Source organism: Chinchilla lanigera, unplaced genomic scaffold (assembly GCF_000276665.1).
Source record: "Chinchilla lanigera isolate Chin_1 unplaced genomic scaffold, ChiLan1.0 scaffold00106, whole genome shotgun sequence".
In the NCBI taxonomy this organism is placed as follows: Eukaryota; Metazoa; Chordata; class Mammalia; order Rodentia; family Chinchillidae; genus Chinchilla; species Chinchilla lanigera.
This window is the reverse complement of record NW_004955507.1, coordinates 3,417,242-3,439,662: the sequence shown is the minus strand read 5'-3', so window position 1 is coordinate 3,439,662 and position 22,421 is coordinate 3,417,242. Positions and strand designations below refer to the sequence as shown.

General features: G+C 37.5%; 1 protein-coding gene across 1 annotated transcript in view; it reads left to right on the top strand.

Annotated features, from left to right (window-relative positions):
* Arhgap19 (Rho GTPase activating protein 19) overlaps positions 1 to 22,421 on the top strand; it is a gene marked incomplete in the record, with an annotated part of 71,671 nt that overhangs the window by 32,281 nt on the left and 16,969 nt on the right. The window contains 7 exon segments of the mRNA XM_013506225.1: positions 4,177 to 4,442; positions 6,333 to 6,413; positions 7,900 to 8,109; positions 10,997 to 11,223; positions 13,212 to 13,298; positions 17,752 to 17,817; positions 19,345 to 19,536. Of these exon segments, the coding sequence (XP_013361679.1) occupies positions 4,177 to 4,442; positions 6,333 to 6,413; positions 7,900 to 8,109; positions 10,997 to 11,223; positions 13,212 to 13,298; positions 17,752 to 17,817; positions 19,345 to 19,536 (1,129 nt within the window).

Below are 22,421 nucleotides of genomic sequence, written 5' to 3'. Positions count from 1 at the left end.
GATTACAAATGTGTGCCACCATACCCAGCCATAATTTATTTTTTTGTGTATGATGTGACATAGGGATGACTCTTCCCCCATACTGTAAAACTCATCCTTGTGCTCATATGTTAAGTAACTAAGTTGTATTCATCTAATACAACTTGCAGTGGTGATAGGAAGTCTGTTGTTCAGCTTCATCTATGTGTTGACAAATATAGTTAACTGGTCTAATTTTTAAATTCTATTTTGTTCCTACTTGCAGAAGAGTGCTAACAGTTCTAATAAATACTGGCTTTCAGGCTCTATAATGTGTCCTTGTATCCTCTAATATGTCTGGAATTTGTGTAGGCTGTGCTGGGGTAGGGAAAGGGACTTTCTTTGTCGCACAAACAAGGACAAAGTTTTTTCCTGTCTCTTCGATTACCAATGCCTCATCAGAAGCTTTCAGCATTTATGTAAGAAATTTATTTATTTTTCTAGAATTTGAGCAAACTTTAAAACTTTGTTTTAAAATATTGCAGAGTAGGAAGTTGCTTTTGCTTAAACATAGTATTTTTCCATTAGTTCTAGGACTTTAAGTTATTTAGCATGTTCCTTTATATTCTTAGCTTTGTATTTGGTATTATATATTTTTTGAAAGGTATTAGTGGACTATGTGATATGGGAATACCTTAAAAAAAAAGTTATAACTGTCTTCTATCTCTTATCTGCTATTTAGGGTTTGTATGTACCTAGATGTTCCCCAAAGCCTCAAGCAGTCATAGGTGGGGATTTTGGAGGTGGCTGTATCTAGAGTGTGTGGATGCTGGGATCAAGGGTGTGTGATTGCTAAATTAGGCCACTGATTGGTTTGGCACAGTTCTGGGTGGATAAAATATAAGGGTCAAAAAGAGGGCCGTTTCTTGTCGCTTGCTGCTTGTTGCTTGGATGCTTTTGCTGCCTTCTGCCTGCCACAAACTGTTTCTTCTCTGTGATGCTTGTGTGCCATGCCACCCTGCCCTGGAGCCAGCCAATTATGAACTGAAACCTCTACAAACTGTGAGCTAAATAAACCTTTCCTCCTTTAATCTTGGATGTTGGGTATTGTGTGTCAACAATGAGAAAAGTAAAAGACAGATACTGTCTTACCAGATGCTCCACTCAGAAAAAAATGAGGAAGAGGTTAAAAAAAAGAGCTAGTTTAAAAAAAAATTAAAGCATAGCGTAGTAAGAGTAAATGAACATAGGACGGAGAAGGGAAGCAGGGGGTAAAGAAAAGAAGAGATTGTTTTTTTTTTATTTTAAAGAGAATAATAAAAAATAACATAGACAAAAACAAAACAAAGCAAAAACAATAAAAATGATACAGTGTTTCAAAACAGAATAATGGGCATTAACAGTGGTTGTTATATTACATACTGTTATCTTCAATGAAGTTGCTCGGATTACCAGATGTAGCATGCAAGATTGATCAAACCATTAAAGAGAATAAAAGATAATATAAAAAACATTAGAAATGATACAGAGCTTCACTAAACAAGATGGTAGGAATTCACCAATTGTTATACTGCATATTGTTGTATTCAAATTAGTTGTTCAGATTACCAGATATAAGCATGCAAAATTGGTCAAAAAAATTTAAACATGAACTGTTCCTTTCAATAAACCATTAGACATCAGCAGTACAATTATCCCAGCTTTATGTGTTAGTACTTCGAAGATTATTTTTTTCTTGAGTTCCTAATAAAAAGGTAGTGGCAACTTCAAATCTGTTTCTTTGTACCTGCACAGGCTGTTTAGGAGAGGCAGTTTTCTGCTGAGAAACAATATAGCTGGTGGTTTTGTGCTTTTAGCTCCTTTTTCATTGGTGTATTTGATCCAGTTTAGTGCTACCAGGATTAGCTGTGATACAAGTTTTAGAATCTTAACTGAGTCATGCTCTGGACATTGTTCTACTTCAGGAATATAATGGATGTTGTTCATATGCATTTGTATGTTAGAACTAATTTGATTTGAAATTAGTTATTCAGAATTAAATGGGATGTACAGCTGGGCATGGTGGTACATGCTTGTATCCTAGCACTTGTGGGGGTGACCCAGGAGGATTGCCATGAGTTTGAGGCCAACCTGCGATCCATAGTGAGTCCAAGGCAAGCCTGGACTGCATAGCAGTCCCTGTCTCACAAACAAACAAACAAACAAGCAATTAAATGGGTTGTAAATTGCATAAGATGATTAGTTTAGACTTGATAAATTATGATTCTTCTTGGTGCTAACACATTTCATGGTTTTCTAGACTTTTCAGTAACTTCACGTTGGCAGTGATTATAAATAGTAATTTTGTATGGACTCTTGTTTCTTGCCTGAAATAGACATTTAAAAAGAGGCTTTTTAGGCATGATAGTGGCACACTCCCTGTGATCCCAGCTACTCAGGAGATTGAGGCATGGAGCAGTGTAAATTGGAGGACAGCCTGGGCTATGTAGTGAGATTTTGTCCAAAAGTAAAAAATACAAAAAGTGCTAGGGATGTAGCTCAGTGATAAGGTACTTGTCCAGAACTCAGGAAGTCCTGGGCTCAATCCAGCAGTGGGAGGGGAATGCTTTTTTTTGGTACCGGGAATTGAACTCAGGACCTTGCACTTGCCAAGCAGGTGCTTGTGCCACTGAGCTATATCCCTGGCCCAAAAGCTTGTTTGTTTGTCTTTTTTTTTGGCACCAGGAATCGAACTCAGGATCTTGTGCTTGCCAGGAAGGCACTTATGCTGCTGAGCTATATCCCTGTTTGTCTTTTTGAGACAAGGTCTCACTATGCAGTTCAGGCTGACCTTGAGCTCACTTTGTAGCCTACTTAGGCTGGTCTGGAACTCACAATGATCCTCTTGCCTCAGCCTCCTGAGTGCTGGGATTAAGGCATGCGCCACCACACCTGGCTGGGAGGAGAATCTTGTCAAAGTTTAAATGCCTTCTGATATAACTGGCTTATATTATAATCATTGGCATCTTTAAGCTTATGCAGGAAAATAACCAATCCTCATGTGTAAAAAGGTAGAGGAGATAAGCATTCTAAGTCCTCTCAAGTGACTTTTTGGTCATATATTCATAATTTTATATTTTTATATGATTTCTCATAGTGTATTATCATTTTAGAGAAAAAAGGAATCTTGTAGTCACCAACTGAAAATTTAGGCTACTGATTAAAAATAATTTTTCAAGGGAGTAGAGATGAACTTTACAGTTTAATTATACCTTATTTTCATTATACTATTATTAAAAATTATCCATATAGTGTTGGCAAAATTTTTTATTGGTCTGTTATATTTAATATTTAAGATGTGTCATTTTCCCTGGAATAGTGCTTTGGTGTGCTTAGCAGTGGTGGACAACTTTTGTGATTGTTGTGATTGTTTTTATTGGGGAAATGTGTGTATGAGTCAGGCAAATTTAACTTTGCCTGACTGAGATATGATAATTTGTCCTTCCTGGCTTGTGTTATATTAATTCCTCGGTCATATAGCAGATGATTGCTTCTATAGGAGTATAATAAAGGTTGTTATTATTTATATAATAAGGGTCACAAGAAGCCATTAGAGTTAATTGGTGATGGGTACAATGATGTGTCTACTATAAGAGATGGAACAACACAGTTCTTAAATGTAACAAACACTAAAAGTAAAAAGGGGTATAAGTAGTTATAGGGAAACAAAAAACAGGGAGATGAATGTTTCTTGAGAGTCAAAAAATTTTGCCAAGAGTATAGTCAAATGGAATATAGGAGCAGAAAACTGGCTAAGATTAGGGGACCTAGAGAGAAGTAACTGAGCAAAGGTTGGTCTTCAATGACAGGTGGGTCAGAGGTGTCTAGAATTGAAAGATTTTTAAACATAAAACTGGGCTGGATGTGTATATATAGCTCAAGGCCTACCATGTGCTAGGCCCTGGATTTGATCCCTAGCACTGCAAAATAAATAACATCTATTTATAGACCGGGACAAGGCTGAATTGAGAATCTTTTATGTACCTGTGTATTTCCTCTGTTCTGTGAAAGCTTTCTGGTGATGAGGAACAGAATTCAAAGGCAGCTGGGTCAACTACAGGAAGCTGATTATAAGGAAAGCTCTGCCTGTGTGGGCTCAGGAACCAAAACCATCTATAGGGCAGAGAAACATGTATCAAAATGATACCCCCCCAAAATCTTCTGGTTCATTTTTTTCAGTGATGCCATCTGCAGTTTTGTCATCTGCAATGATTCTTCCCTTCGAGGTCAGCCTGTTATCTTCAATCCTGACTTCTTTGTGGAAAAACTCCGACACGAGAAACCTGAGGTGTTCACTGAGTTGGTGGTCAGCAACATCACAAGGCTTATCGATTTACCTGGAACTGAGCTGGCTCAGCTGATGGGAGAAGTGGACCTCAAATTGCCTGGTGGGGCTGGCCCAGCATCAGGATTCTTCCGGTCTCTAATGTCTCTCAAGCGGAAGGGTAGGAAACGTGTCTATGAAGGGTGGCCAAGTCTCAGCTGCTCTCTGCACCTCTGGACTTTGTTCTTTTTTTTTTTGGAGACAGGGTCTCACTATGTGGTTCAAGATAACCTTGAGTTTACTAGTAGTTCACTAGTAGTTTACTAGTAGTTCAGGCTGACTTTGAATTTGCAGCGATCGATCCTCCTGCCTCAGCCTCCTGAGCATTGGGATTATAGGTGTTTTTGTGCCACCACACCTGGATTTGACTTTGTTCACCTGCATATTCATTGAGGAGTTGTGATTTTTTTTTTTTGGCACAGGAAGTGAACTCAGAACCTCACGCTTGCCAGGCAGGCACTGTGCCACTGAGCTATATCCCCGGCCCAGGAGTTATGATTATCCTCTCTCATTTTCCTTTTTTTGAGGCAGGGTCTTGCTATGTAGTTCAGCCAAGCCTTGAACCCACTTTGTAGTCCAGGCTGGCCTCAAATTCATGACAATCCTCCTGCCTCAGCCTCTGGAGTGTGTGATTATAGGTGTGTGCCACCATGCCCAGCTTTATTTTAATTTTACTTATTTTTTTGAGACAAGGTCTCACTATGTAATTCAGGCTGGCCTTTAACTCATTATGTAGCCCAGGCTAGACTCAGACTCATATGCTGTCCTGCCTAGTCTCCCAAGTGCTCGGATTACAGGCATACGCCACTACACCCAGCTATTTTTCTCATTTTCATAAGGAATAGAACCTTAAATACTAGTAATAAATTATAAAACTATTAAGATAAAAAATAATTAAACTAAAGTAAATGAATGCAGTGCCTAATAGATAACATGTTTGTTTAGGTGGCTATCAGGGGCATCTTAATTTTCATGCCCTATTAATACTTTACTAAAATGATATTTAATTTTCAATTTAGTTTTTTTTTTTAAGTGGTGTCTTGCTATATTGCCCAGGCTGGCCTTGAATTCCTAGGTTCCTAAGTAGCTAAGACTATACATGAGTGTCTCTGTATTAAACTAATTAAACTAGGTTTTTTTTTTTTTTTTTTTTTTTAATCCAAAGTGGCATAGCTGGAGAGCACACAAAGAAAACCTGAACTTTTTTTATTGTAGTAGTTCTCAAATGTTTTCATTCCTGGGAATGCTTTCCTAAGGCTGGTACTTACAACTCCCCAGGAAAGGCCTCCCCAGGAAATAAAGAAATTGGAGCACTACTTTTGATAACATATGGAGGAAGTCTTGTTTTATTAAGTATAGAAAACCCGTTCAGGGGGCTGGGGATTTAGCTCAGCGGCAAAAGCACCTGCCTGGCAAGCGCAAAGTCGTGAGTTCCATTCCCGGTACCGGAGAAAAACCCAAAAAAAAAAAAAAAAAAAAGAAAACCCATTCAGCTAGAAAAAATGTTTATGCATTAACAAATGATCCTGTGCCAGCTCCGGTGGATGATATGTCATGCTTTGACAGTCGTGAGTTCTTTTTGTTTTAAAATTAATTTTAACATCAATGTGATAGATATTATTACTTAAATAAGAAAGCAGTCTTGCTCTTGAAGGAACTTACAATCTAATATTGAACTTGGAGCTGATTTGATAGTTGTTCTGATTGTATTTTCTGGTGTACTTCGAATGCCAAGGTTTTTATTTACTCATCCTGTGAAAACATTTGCTAAACTATAATGCTGGGGTAGGTTTTTTTTTTTTTTTTTTTTTTTTTTTTGAGACAGGGTTTTGCTATGCAGTTCAGATTCGCTTTGAACTCACTTTGTAGCCTTGAACTGGAAGCAGTCTTCCTGCCTCAGCCTCCTTAGGATTACAGACATGTGCTACCATGCCTTGCTGGGGTGGTCTTCAATAGGATGAATTTGTACTATTTGTGTGAATACAGTTTTGTTCTATTATGTGGTTTTCAGAAAAAGGAGTAGTATTTGGATCCCCATTGACAGAGGAAGGCATTGCCCAGATATACCAACTGATTGAATATCTGCACAAAAGTAAGACTACTTGAAGTTTTATTGTTCTTTGTTTAATGAGAGCTAACTGCCTTGGATTAGTAGGTGCCAGTTAACCATCACCAAAAAACTAACCAGTGATATTTCTGGGATAGATTTTAAAATATATGTCCTTTTAAATTTCATCTTGTATACTTATATGTCCTATACTCTCAAAGATGTGTGTAAATTAACATCTATGAAATTACATTTATCCCCCTGGGAAAAATTTGTTGTCACTAAATAACTATGACATTTAAATAAGGGAGCATGCTATTTTTTTTTTTTTTTTTTTTGCTACCGGGAATTGAACTCAGGACCTTGCACTTGCACTGCTGAGCTATATCCCCGGCCTGAGCATGCTATAATGTCTAGAATTCTGTGATTTACATGTACTTTTCACTTAATTTCCATTATGTTTTTTAGTTGTCTTGCTGGTCATGTCATTGCTTTAAGTACTTGACACAGCTGAGTATATATGAAATATGATGACCTTGATATATAAGGCCTTATATGATGCCTTGATAAATTCAGCTCAAACATTTATGCCTTATTCAGTATGGATCGCTGTGCTAGGAACTAGAGCAGAGGTTGCAAACTGGCAGCTTAGGGGTCTGAGTCATCTGCACTTACGTTTTGTTTGTTGGCAAAGGATTACATTAAAAATAAAATTAGTTATCCGTGTTTTAAAATGAGAAGAGTCCAGGTTTTCAGCTTCTTTGGGTGATAGGAAAATCTAGCTTCTTGGGTCCAGTTTCCACTTGGACATAATCAGCGAGAGCATGGGGAAGTATTCTCCAGTTTGTTATGGTTCCCATTCATTCCTTTACTGTTAACCTGCCTGGCCCTGTAGGCATGTGAACTTGGACCCCTGAAGAAGACAAAGATGAAAACATGGACATGCTTCTTCTGGATCAAATCAAATGTTATGTTTTACTTTTTTAAAAAAAACCTCCCTAGATAAACTTAGAACCTAGTTGGAAGAGCCAAATAGTTTGTTTGGGATGACACTAAGCTTCTGGGAATCTCTTAGACTGAAAGGTGATCTGACCGAGTTCTAATTCCTGGAACAGTGCAGAGACTCTAGATTTATTTAGGGTGGGGAAATAATACCTCCCAGATGAACACAGGCCTTCCAAACAAATCTGGGATATAGAGGGAAGGGGTCTTACGGTTAAATTCAGTCTCCAGATGTACCTCAGACAGGTGAATGACTTGTGGGAGGTCCATCTTTCAGTGTGGGTGAACTCAGGTGCTCAGGGAAGTTCAGATATATGTTTTCAATGGAATAGTAGGTTCTAAACTCCTCTGAAAGAAAAGGCTAAAGTCTTAAAAGGCTTTTTAAAGGGTCTTTTAAGTGAAAAGTAATATATATATATATATTAATCTTTTTATTGTATGTTAATCTTTTATTAATATGTATTAATCTTTATATTAATCTTTTTGCTTCCTGTTTGCCTGTCCTCTTGTTTTCTTCCATGCTAAGCAGACTTGCGAGTAGAGGGTTTGTTTAGAGTTCCAGGCAATAGTGTCCGACAGCAGATTTTAAGGGATGCTCTCAATAATGGAACTGATATTGACTTGGAATCAGGGGAGTTTCATTCAAATGATGTTGCTACTTTGCTGAAGATGTTTCTAGGAGAGTTACCGGAGCCCCTGCTGACACATAAACATTTCCATGCGCACCTCAAAATTGCTGGTGAGTATAGAAAGTGAGAAAGAATGTAAATATATTTCTTTCAATTTATGAAGTCCTTTGGGATTTTATGTTCTTATAAACCACAGCAGTTTCTGGTATTGATTAAGACTTCATAATATTGTTGGGTGCCTCTAGGTACATAGACCCATTTTAGCCAGTTAGGTTTGATGTAATCATTTTTTTTTTTTTTTTGTACTGGGACTTGAACTCAGGACCTTGTGCTTGCCAGGCAGGCACTTGTGCTGCTGAAGTATATCCCTGGCCAATGTTTTTTTTTTTTTTTTTAAATAAATAAGCTTTTTATTAAGACAAAGTTTTGACAGGTCTGGGTTTTATTTATTTCTGTATCCTTGATGGAGCTTAGCATAGTGCTTTGAAGATTTTAGTTGCTCAATAAATGTTTGCTTTTCATTGGATTGAATGGATTTATTGTATTCACATACCTTAGATGGTTACAGATTTGGTATATTTGCCTTGGTTTGGGTCTTTTGCTAAACATTTCTATGCTTCATTTGGGACTATCTCTACACTTGGAAATTTGTTTTTTGAAAATAATTTTATAAACTGGGCATGGTAGCACTTGTAATCCCAGTACTTTGGGAAGCTGATGCAGGGAGATCCAAAGTTCTAGCTCAGCATGGGCAATTTAGTGACTTAGTGAGACTGTCTCAAAATAAAACTAGAGCTAGGGATGTAGTTCAATGCAGAGACCCTGGTTTCACACCTAATTACTCCCTGCTCCTATTATTTGTTTTCTGAATAAGCAGTACATTCACATAGGTCAGAATTCAAAAGGTTCAGAAATGATACAGTGAGAAACTTCTCTTCCATTCCTGTTCCCTAGTTCCTCCCTGAGACAACCAGTGCTGTTGATTTGTAATGCAACCTCCCAGAGTCTTAGTTACTTTCTAATTGCTGAGACACAGTGCCTGACACCCATAACTTAAAGGAGGAAAAGTTTATCTTGTCTCACAGCTTGTAGAAGTTTTAGTCCATAGCCAGCTTCAAGGTAGGTGGCATGGCAGAGGGGAAACAGCTCATGACTTGGCAGCAGGAAGCAGAGAGACATCAAGGGAAGGGTGAGGGAGCTAGATCCTGGCCACACTCCCAGTGATTCACCTCTTCTGACCAGATTCCACCTCCCAACAGCAAGCTGGCTGTAAGCCCCCATGATCCAGTCATTCTCCACAGGAGGCTTTGGATGACATTTTAGATATAAATCATAACAGTGGTTTTTTAAAAAAATATTTTTAGAAATACATACACTCCTTTCCCCCTCTTTTTATGTAATGATAGATATATATACGTGGTACTGTGGTTTGCTTTTTTCACTTAATATATCTTGGACAATATCCTGTTTTAAGCTCATAGTTTTTTTCAGCCTTTATGGTAGGGAATTCATTCTTAAGTTGCACAGCTGTTATCCTGCCAGAGGCTCTAACAGAATCCATGTTGTGTTTACTTAGTTTTCTGCCCTTGAACAATTCTTTTTTTCTAATTTTAAGAAAAAGAAATATAAGGACCCTTTTCTTTTGAATAATTTATACAGTATTATGTAAAAAAAAGCTAGTTTTGAATTTTAAAAATCTGATTGTCTTTCTTTTCCTTTTCCTTCTTTCATTCCTTTGTTTCTTCCCTCCCTCCCTCCTTTCTTTCTTCCTTCCCTTCTTTCTTCCTGCCTGCCTGGCTGCCTGCCTTTCTTTTTTTTCCTTTCCTTCCTCCCTCCTTCCCTCCCTCCCTCTTTCCCTCCCTTTTTTTCTTCTTTGTTTTTGAGGCAGGGTCTCCATGTATTTTAGATTGGCCTTGAACTCACTATGTAGCTCAGGCTGGCCTCGAACTCGTGGTTGAGGCTCCTGCCTCAGTCTTCTAGGTGCTGGGATTACAGGGGTGTGCTACCCTGTCCAGCTGATTTTTCTTTTAGTTACAAAATATCAGAGTAGGGAAAAGAAGAAGGAGCATTATCAAAGACCTGTGTGGACATGCTTCCTTTTCTCTTGGGAATTGCTGTAACATATGGTAATTCTAACTTTTTGAGGTAGTGCCCAAATATTTTCTAGTGCTGGTGGCACATGCCTGTAATCACAGCACTTGGGAAGCTGAGGCAGGAGAATCATTGTGAGTTCAAGGCCATCCTGGGCTACAAAGTGAGTTTAAGGTCAGCCTGAACTGCGTAACAAGACCCTGTCTCAAAAAAGACCAAAACAACAAAAAAAGAAAAATCACCAAATATTTTCCAAAGTGGTTATACCATTTTATATTTCCAGCTATGTTATAGAACTTAATTTTGTCTTTGCCAATATTTATGTTGTGATCTTTTTGATTATAGTCATGCTAGTAGGTGTGAAGTAGTATTTCAGTATGGTTTTTATATATGTTTTCTTTATAGCTAATGATACTGAGCACACAAATGCTTAGTAGCCATTTCATTTCTGTATTCTCTCTCTTCCTTCCCCCTTTCCTCTTCCCCTCCCCTCCCCTCCCTTCCCCTCCCTCAAATGCAGTGCCTCGTACATACTAGGCAAGTGCTCTACCACTGAGCTACAGCTCCAGCCTTTTTATTTTGAGGCAAGGTCTCACTAAATTGCCCAGGTTGGCCTTGAACTTATAATCCTTCTCTAGCTGGTATTATAGGAATGAGCCACTGTGTCCAGCTATTTTATTTGGAGGATGGGTTATTCAGGTTCTGTCCATTTTCTTTTTTGGTTTTGGGGATCAAACCAAGGCCTTGCAACATGCTAAGATGCTATAACATTTGAATTTTATTTATGTTTGATTTTTTTCCTTTGTTGGGGATTGACGGGAGGATAATAGTAAAACAGTAATAGCACTGATTTTCTTTTTTCTTACTGATATTTTCTCTTCTTCAAAAATTTCTTTTGTCCTCAAGACTTGATGCAGTTTGATGATAAAGGAAACAAGACCAATACACCAGATAAGGAGCGGCAAATTGAGGCTCTGCAGTTGCTCTTCCTCATTCTCCCTCCACCCAATCGTAACTTGCTGAAGTTGTTACTTGATCTCTTGTACCAGACAGCAAAGAAACAAGACAAGAATAAAATGTCTGCCTATAATCTTGCCCTTATGTTTGCACCCCATGTCCTGTGGCCAAAAAATGTGAGTGTTGAGGGGAAGAAAAAGATTGCTTGGTTTTCCTAGGCTCGGCCTTATACTGTGGCTGTACCTTGGTGAGGTTATTATGGGTCCAAGATCTAGTCTTCAGCTTTATGAGGTTGGGAACTTGCTTTATTAGTTCATTCAAGAGTCATCTAACCTGAGTGGTTAATTCCTGTAACCTTACTTATAAATCAATCTCTGGCAAACCTGCATGGCAACTTACTAGTGGAAACTGTGGAAAATTATAGCTACCAAGAAAACTAGAATATTTGTTTTGGCTGGTCATTATGAATTCCTTAACAGGACAGCCTTCTTTGGAAATCAAATTAATTTTTGAAGATTTAATGGTATAAATTTAGAATTGAAAAAAAAAAATTTAGAATTGAACAGTGTGATCTTAGGAGATAGTGTCACCAAGCTTTATATGAAGTGACAGATGGAGGAATTCTGTCCTAAGCTATTTCCCATAGACACAGTTTTTTTGGTAAAGCTGAATGTGCTTATTAGTGAGATCATGACCTTCTTAGTCACTTACCTAAGAAATAAATTTCCTAAAGTCTTTTAACCTTTTTTTTTTGCCTCATGGTACTAGGTATTGATCTCAAGGCCTTTGCACTGAGCTACATCCTCAGCCCTGTTTTGTTTTGTTTTTAAAAAACAACCTTTTTTATTTTGAGACAGGGTCTAAGTCATTAAATTGCCCAGGCAGGGCTTGAACTTGCAGTCCTACCTCAGCCCCCTAGAGTGCTGGAATACCGGGTTCTGCCACCAGACCTGCTTTAAACAAATAACTCATATTTGACCTGGAGGCACAAAGCTATTTTATTCAAAATAAAGTTTAAATTTTTTATTTTATTAGTATATGTTTGCAGTACATAATGATTACACTCATTGTGGGAAGTCAGTACATGTACATAACACATCATAATCTAGATTTCATCATATGATGGAATTGTGAGGCAGAGTATCTGGGCTGAAAGCTGTAGACCACTTATGTTACCTACATTTTTAGACCTTTTTATCCTTAGGTCCCTCCTCTGTAAACTGGCTATTTTAGTAGCTTTACCACTTACTTCACAAAGCTGTTGGGAAGACAGTAGAAATAGGTCATAGTGACATATAAAAATATTTTTGAGATTATAAGACAGGAGAATAGGAAAGTAAAGGAGAGAGGTTGTGGAACATTTTACCTACAAGTAATTATTAAAAAAAATTTTACCTAACAAGTAATTATTAAAAAAAAAAGAAGAAAGAAAGAAAGTTTTGGGCCAGGAAGAGCCTGTGGTATGGGGGGGGGAGGAGAGGAGATACCAACACTTGTCCACATTAAAGAGATCAAGCTTCAGCATGAAGGGTTTTAGAAGCAGTTAACCAAAGCTATGGAAAAAGAGTAAATAAATTACGGTTATAAAAAAGTATGAGAGGGGTCCTGAGAAAAGCAAATAGATCAAATAACAGAGATTCATGCTGAGGTGAGGGTTTGGGCATAGCAGAAGTGCTGAAGTACTTGAAAAAGAAGACGGGAGAAACAGGAGAAGGGAATCAATAACAATTGGACTGTGTTGTTAAGAAACAGATGTCACCTTTGGTATCAGTTGTGACAGTTCTCCTTTATCTTGGGAGAAACTCCAGTTTCTCTGAAGAGGCAATGTCCTTGATAGCTAGTAAAGACAGCACTTTTCCTTTCAGTTTTGAATGCTAGACTAGCTTTTCTGTAGCAACTTTGCATACATATCTAATTTTCAAGCAGAAGTAGGAAATGAAGCTGGTTCTCATGGATTTCTTGGTTGTTTCAGGGACACATGGTAGGGCTTGTGTCATATCTAGTGGAAACCTACTAACCCCTAAGCCAGTATTTCTGCAATCAGATGTCTAAAGGTACCTTTGTTAGGGGTAGACACAATCATGCATTTGAAAGAATAAGCTTATTGGTCAGTGTTACTCTCAACCCTTAAAGCCCCCTTTTTGGTCTCTTTTCCTTTGAATAGGTTACTGCAAATGACCTTCAGGAAAATATCACAAAGTTAAACAATGGGATGGCTTTTATGATCAAACACTCCCAGAAACTTTTTAAGGTAGGTAAAGGATGGCATTTTGTTAAGGGGATAAGGAAGAGGGAACCGAGTGGAATTCTAGATAAAAAGAAAAAGTGGGCCCCTAGAGGACAATGATCCTGAGGGACTCTAAACCAGAATGGACAGTGGCAGAGCCCTGTCAGGTGGGAGGAACAGAGGCTGAGTAGGTCTCAGTCCCCTGGGTGGTTGGCTCTACTTTTCTGAGTCATCCCCGCCCTTTTCATGAAAGGCAGCATATGCTGGCAGCTTCCCAGTTTTGTTCTGCCTGCTTCCTACCAGTTGAATTTTGAGAGTCTACAGCCCCCTTTCATTTCATATTCTTTGTCCCTTTCAGGCCAAATAGGCAGTGGTTCTGCCAGCATAATTTTCTCCAGAACTTCGTGGGTCTTCTGTGGATTTCAGGGAGGTTCATTCCATTAGACAAAAGTTACCCACATAGATCTTTTGAAGATAAGTCCTGTACCTTGGTCTCCTGCTGAGGAGGCCAAGGGACAATGCCTTTAAGCTTTCTAAAGGTTCAGTGAGATGATCTGGGAGGTGCACTCTTGCCCTCTTACAAGGGCCCTTTGTGTGACTGAAAACTCTGACCTTCTGATGTTTCTAATTTTAGAAAAAGGTTGTACAGTCACATCCTTGGCTTTTTCTTTAGAATATACTTTCTTGAGAGTGAATCTCTTAATTTTAGTATCTTTTCTATTTGCACAGGCTGAGAATTTCCAAGATCATTCAGTTCTGGGTCCTTTTTTTCTTATGGTAACATACATATAAAATTTACCATCTTAACCATTTTAAAGTGTATAGTTTTAAGGCATTATGTACATTCATGTTTAATGCAAACATTACCACTATTTTCATCTTGCAAAATTGAAATTCTGTATCCATTGAAATGCAACTGCCCCTTCTCCCTCCCCTCAACCTCCATTCTACTTGCCATCTCTATGAATTTGACTGCTCTACACACTTCATATAAGTAGAATAACAGTATCTATGGATTATTGTTTTATCTAAAAGAGCATAATGTTTTTAAGATTCATTGTTACATCATGTGTCAGAATTTCTTTCCTTTTTATTTTAATGTTAACTTAAAAAATTATAGTAAAATACAGGTTGATTTTCTTTTATCTTGAAATGCTTGCAACCAGAAATGTTTTGGATTTGGAATGTTTTCAAATATATAATGAGTATGTTCCTGATGGGACCCAAGTCTAAATATGAAATTGATTTATATTTCATAAACACCTTATACACATAGCCTGAAGGTAATTTTATACAATATCTTTAGTGCACTTGAGTTTTTCCTTTTTTTGGTACTGGGTATTGAACTTAGGACCTAACACTTGCCAGGCAGGAGCTGCGCCACTGAGCTAAATCCCTATCCCTGTACCTGAGTTTTGACTGTGATCCAACACATGAAATCAGGGGTGAAATTTTCCTTTGGCATCATATTGGTGCTCAAAAAGTTTCAGATTTTGGATTTTCAGATTAGAGATGCTCACCCTGTAATAAACAAACAAACAAACATAAAAGTGATCGTCTTGATTTTTTTGAGATGGGAGTCTTCCTGTGTTGCCTAGGTTAGTCTTGAACTCATGAACTCAGTGATTCTCCTACCTCAGCCTGCTGAGTTCCTGAGACCACAGTTGTGCACTCCCACACTTGGCTGTCTTAACTTTTTTTTTGGTGACAAAGTTTCATATTTATTAAAGGTAGGAAAAATAGGTTCTGCAGAGCAAGTTTGGGCCAAGTAAAAGTAAGAAAAATGAAATAACAAAACAAAACAAAAGAACCCAAAATACTGTACAGCTTAGGTGAGGCTTTCTTAAAGAGATGTGATAGCCTCTTACCTATTTTTAAATATGGTTCAGTGGTATTAAATACATTGTTAATGTGGGCAACCATCATTACTATCTGTCGTCAGAATTCTCTATTTTGTAAAACTGAAACACAATACTGTGAAATGATAATTCTCCATTTTCTCCTTACCCAGTCCCTAGCAACCACCATTCTACTTTCTGTCTCTATGAATTTAATTACTCTAAGTACTTCATATAAGTGGAATCATATAATATTTGTCTTTTTGTGACTGGCTTATTTCCCTCATATATCTTGAAATTTTATCCACACGATAGCATGTGATAGGATTTTCTTTTTCTTTTTTCTTTTTTTTTTAAGGTTGCTTAGTATTCCGTTTTGTGTATATACCGTATTTTACTTGTCTGTCTGTCTGAGGATAAACACTTGGGTTGCTTCTGTGGTTAAGCTGTTATGAATAACTCCACTACAACCATGGTATAAAATATCTCTTCAGAGCCCTGCCTTGTATTCTTTCAGGTGTGCATCCAGAAGTAGCACTGCTGGATTGCATAGTAATGCTTTTTCTTCTGTGGTTCTAGGGGTTAAACCCAGGGCCTTCTACATGCTAGGCAAATGCTCTGCCACTGAGCCCACCCCATTTTTGCTTTTATACAAGAATCCATTAGTGTTTGAACGTCTCCTTTCTAGCATAGAATGTCGCCAGCTCACTTTGTACTTTCTCTGCCCTGGATGTAGAATCATTATTATCAAGGAGCCTTAGTTTCTTTGAATGGCAATAGGATATTAATGTTTCTGAGCTATCATTGTTCTTCTAGGTTCTTTGAGGACAAGGCAATATATTTTAAATTTTTAAAAAAGAAATTATAAGTTCATTTTAATAATATGAATTCAGATTTGACACTTTAAAGGGTTTTTTTTTTTTTTGGCTTTGTTTTGGAGGCACAGTTTTACTTTGTAGTACAGTGCAGGCTAGCCTTAAATTCACTGTGTAACCCTTGTGGTTTCTTTTCCTTTGGAGATAGCCCTTGAGGATATATCATCAGAATACAATTTTTCTAAAAGTTATGTGAAATAATTCATTTCTCTGCACTCATTTTATCAATGTAATATACAGATAGTTCATTTTTCCTGTTTTTGTTCACACTTTTTCCCTGTAGATTTAATTTTAACTTTCTATAACTTTTTTTAGGGTCCCAGGAACCTAACTCAGGACCTTGTGCTTGCCAGGCAGGTGCTGTGCCACTGAATTATATCCCTGGGCCCTTAATTTTAACTTTTTAAACCTGTAGCGTATCCACATGACTCAGAAGTCAAAACTACATAAAGCGGTGTACTTAGAGAAACTGTAGTCCTTTCCCTAACCAATTTCCATATTATTTTCTGGTTTATCTTCTTAGTGTTTCTTTTTGTAAAAACAAGTATATGGTGTGTGTGTGTATGTGTGAGTGTGTATTCTTATTTTTTTTTTTTTTCTCCAATACCAGGAACCGAACTCACGACCTTGCGCTTGCCAGGCAGGCGCTTTGCCACTGAGCTAAATCCCCAGCCCTGTGTGTATTCTTATTTCCTCTTCTTTCTTACAGTTACTTTATATACTGTTTTGTATTTTACTTTTCTCACTCAGTACCTTCTAGAAATTCCTCCATATAACTTCTCAAGGCCTACGTGCTTGCCTCCCTCCCTGCCTTCCTCTTTTCCTACTTCCTTTTTTTCTCTCTCTTCCTCTTTTTTTTTGTTTTTTGTTTTTTTCAAGTACTGGGAATCGAACTCAAGACCTCGTGCTTGCCAGGCAGTCACTATGCCACTGAGCTAAATCCCCAGATCCCTTCTCTTTTGTCTTTGTTTCTTTCTGTCTGCCTTTCTGTCTTTTCTCTTTCTTGCTCTCTGTATTTCTTCTTTTTCGGCCTCTCTCTTAATGACTGCACAGTACAGTGTTGTATGGATGTTTGAAAGTTCACCAACCAGTTTCCTGTTAATGAATATTTAGGTTGTATCTTTTGATTAACTGTAGGCAGGTGTGTTTTGTATTTCTGGAGTTATATCTTTAGGATAGATTGCCAGAAGTGAGATTTCTGGATCAATGGGTAAAGGTAAATGTAATTTTATTAGATATTGCCACATTGTTCTCTATTATTTTATACTTAGTAAAAGAGTGGATGTATTATTTTATATTTCTACTAAGACTTGTCATGGGCTTCTATCCCACAGTAATCCTAAATGGTATTTTCTATATAATGATTGTAAACTGTGATCTGCAGACAGCTTGGAATTTGTAAGGATTTTGGAGATATTTTTGGTCAAATATAAACATTACTAAAACACCTATATTTTATTTTATTTTTTTTTACACCTATATTTTAGTATCTGGCTCACTTGAGTATATATATGCCATTTTTGATTTTTAAAAAAATAGCAGCCACTATATTGGTGTCTTCACAGTTTTTCCATCAGACATGTTAAGGTATCTATTTGTGGGTAAGAAAAAAGAGCTATAGAATAGGGCATTTTGGGTACTGTCTGGCCTTCTGAAGTAATCTACCAGTCAGATATATTGAGACCATTGTTTATTTTTGTGACCCAAAAGAATTTTAGGTACTGCTAACCACAAGGTCCTGGTTTTCTTTTATGTCCTGCTCAGGCTCCTGCTTATATTCGGGAATGTGCCAGGTTGCACTATTTGGGCTCAAGAACTCAATTGTCAAAGGTAAGAATATAAAACTTTCTTTTTCTTTCTTTGTTTCTGTCTGTCTTTTTCTTCCTCCCTTCCTCCCTTCCTCCTTTCCTTTCCCTTCCTTCCTTCCTTCCTTCCTTCCTTCCTTCCTTCCTTCCTTCCTTCCTTCCTTCCAATTTATTTGCCCCATGATGTTGGTGTTCAGAAGGTACAAACAGTATGGTACCAGCATCCTTAGCTACATGAGAACATAACAGAGAAATAAAAAAGGGAAACTGAGACCATGGGGTGGGCTCACTTTATAACAACTCATTCTTGAGAGAATTACCTCACTGCCAAAAGACCCAGCCCATTCTGGCAGATCACATTAATGTATTCCTGGGGATGGAGCCACCATGGTCTAATTACTGTGCACTAGACCCACCTCTTAACGGTGTTACTGCTTCAACACCATAGCACCGAGGACCAAGTTTCTAGGATATGAATCTTTGGGAGCCAAACTATATTCAAACGATAGCAGATACCAAAACAATTTAACAGGTGTAACTAAGGGTGACTAGGAAACTATTCTTCATCCAAACAAGGAAAGTTAAGATTAGAATTTAAAAAAAAGAACAAAAATGAAAAACACAAAATCAGGTCAAACCATGGAAAATAGAAAATAAAAAATACATTTGTATATAGCAAGTATATTAAATACTTTATAATAATAAAAGTACAGTTTTATGCAATTCATTCTTATTCAAGTTCAGTGGCATGGCAAAACTATCAAATGTCTAAAAGACTATTTCTCCCTGTTTCAATATGTTCATGACTAGGCTGTAATTTGCTTGTCTCACTGCCAGGCAGCTCTGAACCACTGGTAGTACATACATGACTGTGCCATTGGGTGGTTTGTGCCACCTGAGGGGACTGTCCCATGCTGGCCATTGGGATAGTCATGTGTGTACTGCTGGTGGTTCAGGCCAGCAGGAGCGTATTAAGGAAATATTTGGTATGTCCAGGAAAACACTATTTGATCTCAGTTAGTTAACTGGAATGCGGCTTTTCTTAAAGAGTCTTTGTTTTTATTCCTTTACCACTACCAAATAGTTGTCACATTAAATTGTGTATATGGGAAAGGACAGTGGCCAAGAAGCAATACACTTGTGTTCCAGGGTGTGCCTGTCACTTCAGTGTCTAGGTGACTTTGTAGCTTAACTTCAGTATTTCAGTGGGAATGATGATACATTTCCTGCTTACCTTGTAAGATAGCAGTGATGATTACATGAGATTAAGTGATGTTTAAAAGATGTTTTGAAAACTGAACTCTTCTACAAATATAATTCTTGGTAGGAATATTCTAGATGCATTTAGGTTCCCGGGGAAGGTCATGGGAGTGGACTATTAACCTTTACTAAGAGGTTCCTCTTCATCTCATGACTATAAGATCTTTCTTATTCTTGGGTGTAGGAGTATAGCATGTTCCCATGCCTCTTTTTTTTCCCCAAATTTTTGTGGGAACTCAAAAACAAAGCCAAGAAAGTAAATTAATTCATATTTCTTTTAAATTTTCTTTAGGATGACCTTGATCTGACAGCTTCATGTCATGCTAAGTCCATCCAGCTGGGAAAATCTCAGAAATGGAACCAAGCAGATTCCTACTCTCAGCAGGAGGAGATCCAGCAGCGTACAGAAGAGGCGCTAAGGGAGCTCGTCCAGCATGTTCATAATATGCCGGAGTCAGCAAAGAAGAAGCAACTTATTAGACAGGTGCCTGAAGGCAGGAAAATAGTGATGGCACTTTAGAGGTCTTTGTAGAATCACTAGACAATGTTGTTAAGGATCTCATTTAGTTTTTGGCTCTCACTGGGACAAGTTTTGGCTCAGCCAAGAAAGCAAGCTTGTCTCTGGAATCTCAGTATACTACAGGCCCCTGGAGAAAGCGGTGGAAGCTCTTGGATTTCTCCAGTTAAACAGGAGGTTCCAGGTGTGGTTAAGGTATCTCTAATTTTGGTCACACAGTACAAATTTGCTTAAAGAAAACCAGGAGTTCCAATATATTGTTTTGAACTTGAAACACTAACTTTTCCTGGCAAATGACTTTCTGAATCTCAATTTTCTTATTTAGAGATATAGTACATAGAGTAGCTGGCAAGTTGTAACTCTTACTAATGAGTTATTTACAGTTGTAAAGGACTGTAAAATCAAGGTCCTAGTCTGATACTATAAAGTAGGAAGGAATTCTTCTGGGTAAGTTTATTTATTTTAGAATTATGGGAGCAAAGTTAGGACTTTCATTTGCTGGGTTGAGAAATCAAAGCATAGTTTGAGTAAATCCTGATGCTGTGGGTAGTTCTTTCTCAGGAATTTTATTTTGTCTCAGTCTCTTGATATTTAGCTGAATAGGCAGGGCTAATATATAATTCAGGTTTCCATTGCTATAGCAAATACCTGAGCTAATGAATTTCAGTGAAAAGTTTGTTTTGGATTGCCGTTTTGGAGATTTTAGTCCATGACTGAGTGGCTCTGTTGCCTTTTGACCTGTGGTAAGGCAGCATATGGTGGCAGGGAGGATGTGGCAAAACTTTTTACTTCATAGCAGGGAGTGAAAGAGGAAGAGACCAGGACCCTACAGTCCCCTTTGAGGACACATCCTTAGTGAGCTAACCCTTCTGGCGGCATCACTTCGTCAAGGTTCTGCCACCTCCTGTAGCACCAAAAACTGGGGCTGAAGCCTTGGATACACGGACTTTCAGGAGGAGGGGGCACTTAGTGTATGTGCTGCCGAAGTGAGCACAGAAGGGGCATTTTAAGTTAGACTACACCAGTCAGCCTCTTCTTATTCAGCTTAGGACCTTCTTAAGGGAAGAGTCTGTTTTCATTTATTTTATACCTAATATCAAGCATAGGGTCAGGCGTAAATGAATTAAGCTTTTTTATTGTAGAGCTAAGTTATTCTAAGCAATTAATACATTTTTTTGTTACTCTTTTTTTGGAGTTTAAGATCTAACAAGTTATTCTGTGACTGGAATTTTACAGGGTGTTGGCTGAGTTTTGTAGACTCAAAGCAAGGTAGTGATTTAATTCTGTATCTATAGACTTCATGTAGGACAGGTATAATGACTTCTCTCAACAAGAATACTGAGGATTAAAGATACAGTAATACAAAAGGAAAAACATTTTTGCTTTTTTTTTTGAAAGACTGGAAATTACAGACAAGGATAAAAAAATAATCACTCATTCCAGCAATGTTTGTTTGTTTTGGTTTTTTGAAACAGGGTTTCACTATGTAGTTCATGCTGATCTTGAACTCACTGTGGAGCCCAGGCTGACTTTGAACTCATGGTGATCCTCCTTCCTCAGTGAGTGTTGAGATTACAGGTGTGCCCTACCACACCTGGCACCAGTGTTCATATTTTTGGCATTTCTTTTAGCCTTTTTCTTATGAATATGTTTTTATACATACACATCTATGTAGATAGATAGATAGATAGATAGATAGATAGATAGGTAGATAGGTAGATAGGTAGATAGAGATAGAGATAGAGAGAGACTGAGACTGACCAGCAGCTGAATCCAGGAGCTATGCACTGAGCTACATCCCCTGCCTTTTTTATTCTTTATTCTGAGACAGGGTCTTGATAAGTCACCAAGTTGCCTGGATTGGAATTTGTGTTCCTTTTTCCTCAGCTTCCCAGAGTGCTGGGATTACAGACATGTGCCACCATGCTTGGCAATATCATAATACTTTTTAAACCTCTCCTTTTTTCACTAAACTTTATAGCATAAGCATGTTTTCATGCATGCTTATAAACTCATGGTATACACTTTAAACATTGACTTATTTTTTGAAGAAACTATAAAAGTAATATATGCTCACTCTAGGAATATTAGACTTCTTGAAGAGTGTAAAGGAAAAAATAAAACCATGTATAATCATTCAGAAATAACCACTGATAACATTTTGTAGTATTTCCTTCTAGTGTTTTTCTTTATGAATGTATATTTCTCTTAAGAAATATACATTCATAATGTATTTTACCCTTTTCATTTAACTTTATTTCACATTTTCCATATCACTGAAAGATTATAAACATTTTTAATGTTTGCATAATGTTCCATTCTATATGACTTAATTTATATACAGTTTGCCTACTATTTGATATATTGAAGGAATTAGTTGTTTTAGCTTATAAATTTTTGTTCATAAATTGCAGATTATTTTCTAGAAGTACATGGCCAAAGGATATACATTATTTTTTGTCAAGATGTCTTTTAGGTCACTTTTAATATACAGAACATTCTTTTTCTCTCCTTTCTCTTTTTCTCCCCCCCGCCAAAATTTCCAGTTAGTTTATTTATATGAAGTGCTTTGTTTTGTTTTATTTTTTTGAGACAGAGTCTGACTGTATAGAGTTCAGGGTGGCCTTGAACTCACTAGGTAGCCCAAGCTAGCCTCAAACTTGTAGCAGTCCTCCTGCCTTGGCCTTCCAAGTTCAGGGAGTACAAGTGTGAGTCACCACACTAGACCTGTTTGAGGGAACTTTTAAATTTAAAATAATTTTAGATTTAGAGAAAAGTTGCAAGGATAGTACAGAGTTCCCATATACCTTTTACCCATCAACTGGTGCTTCTTTTTTTTTTTTTTTTTTTTT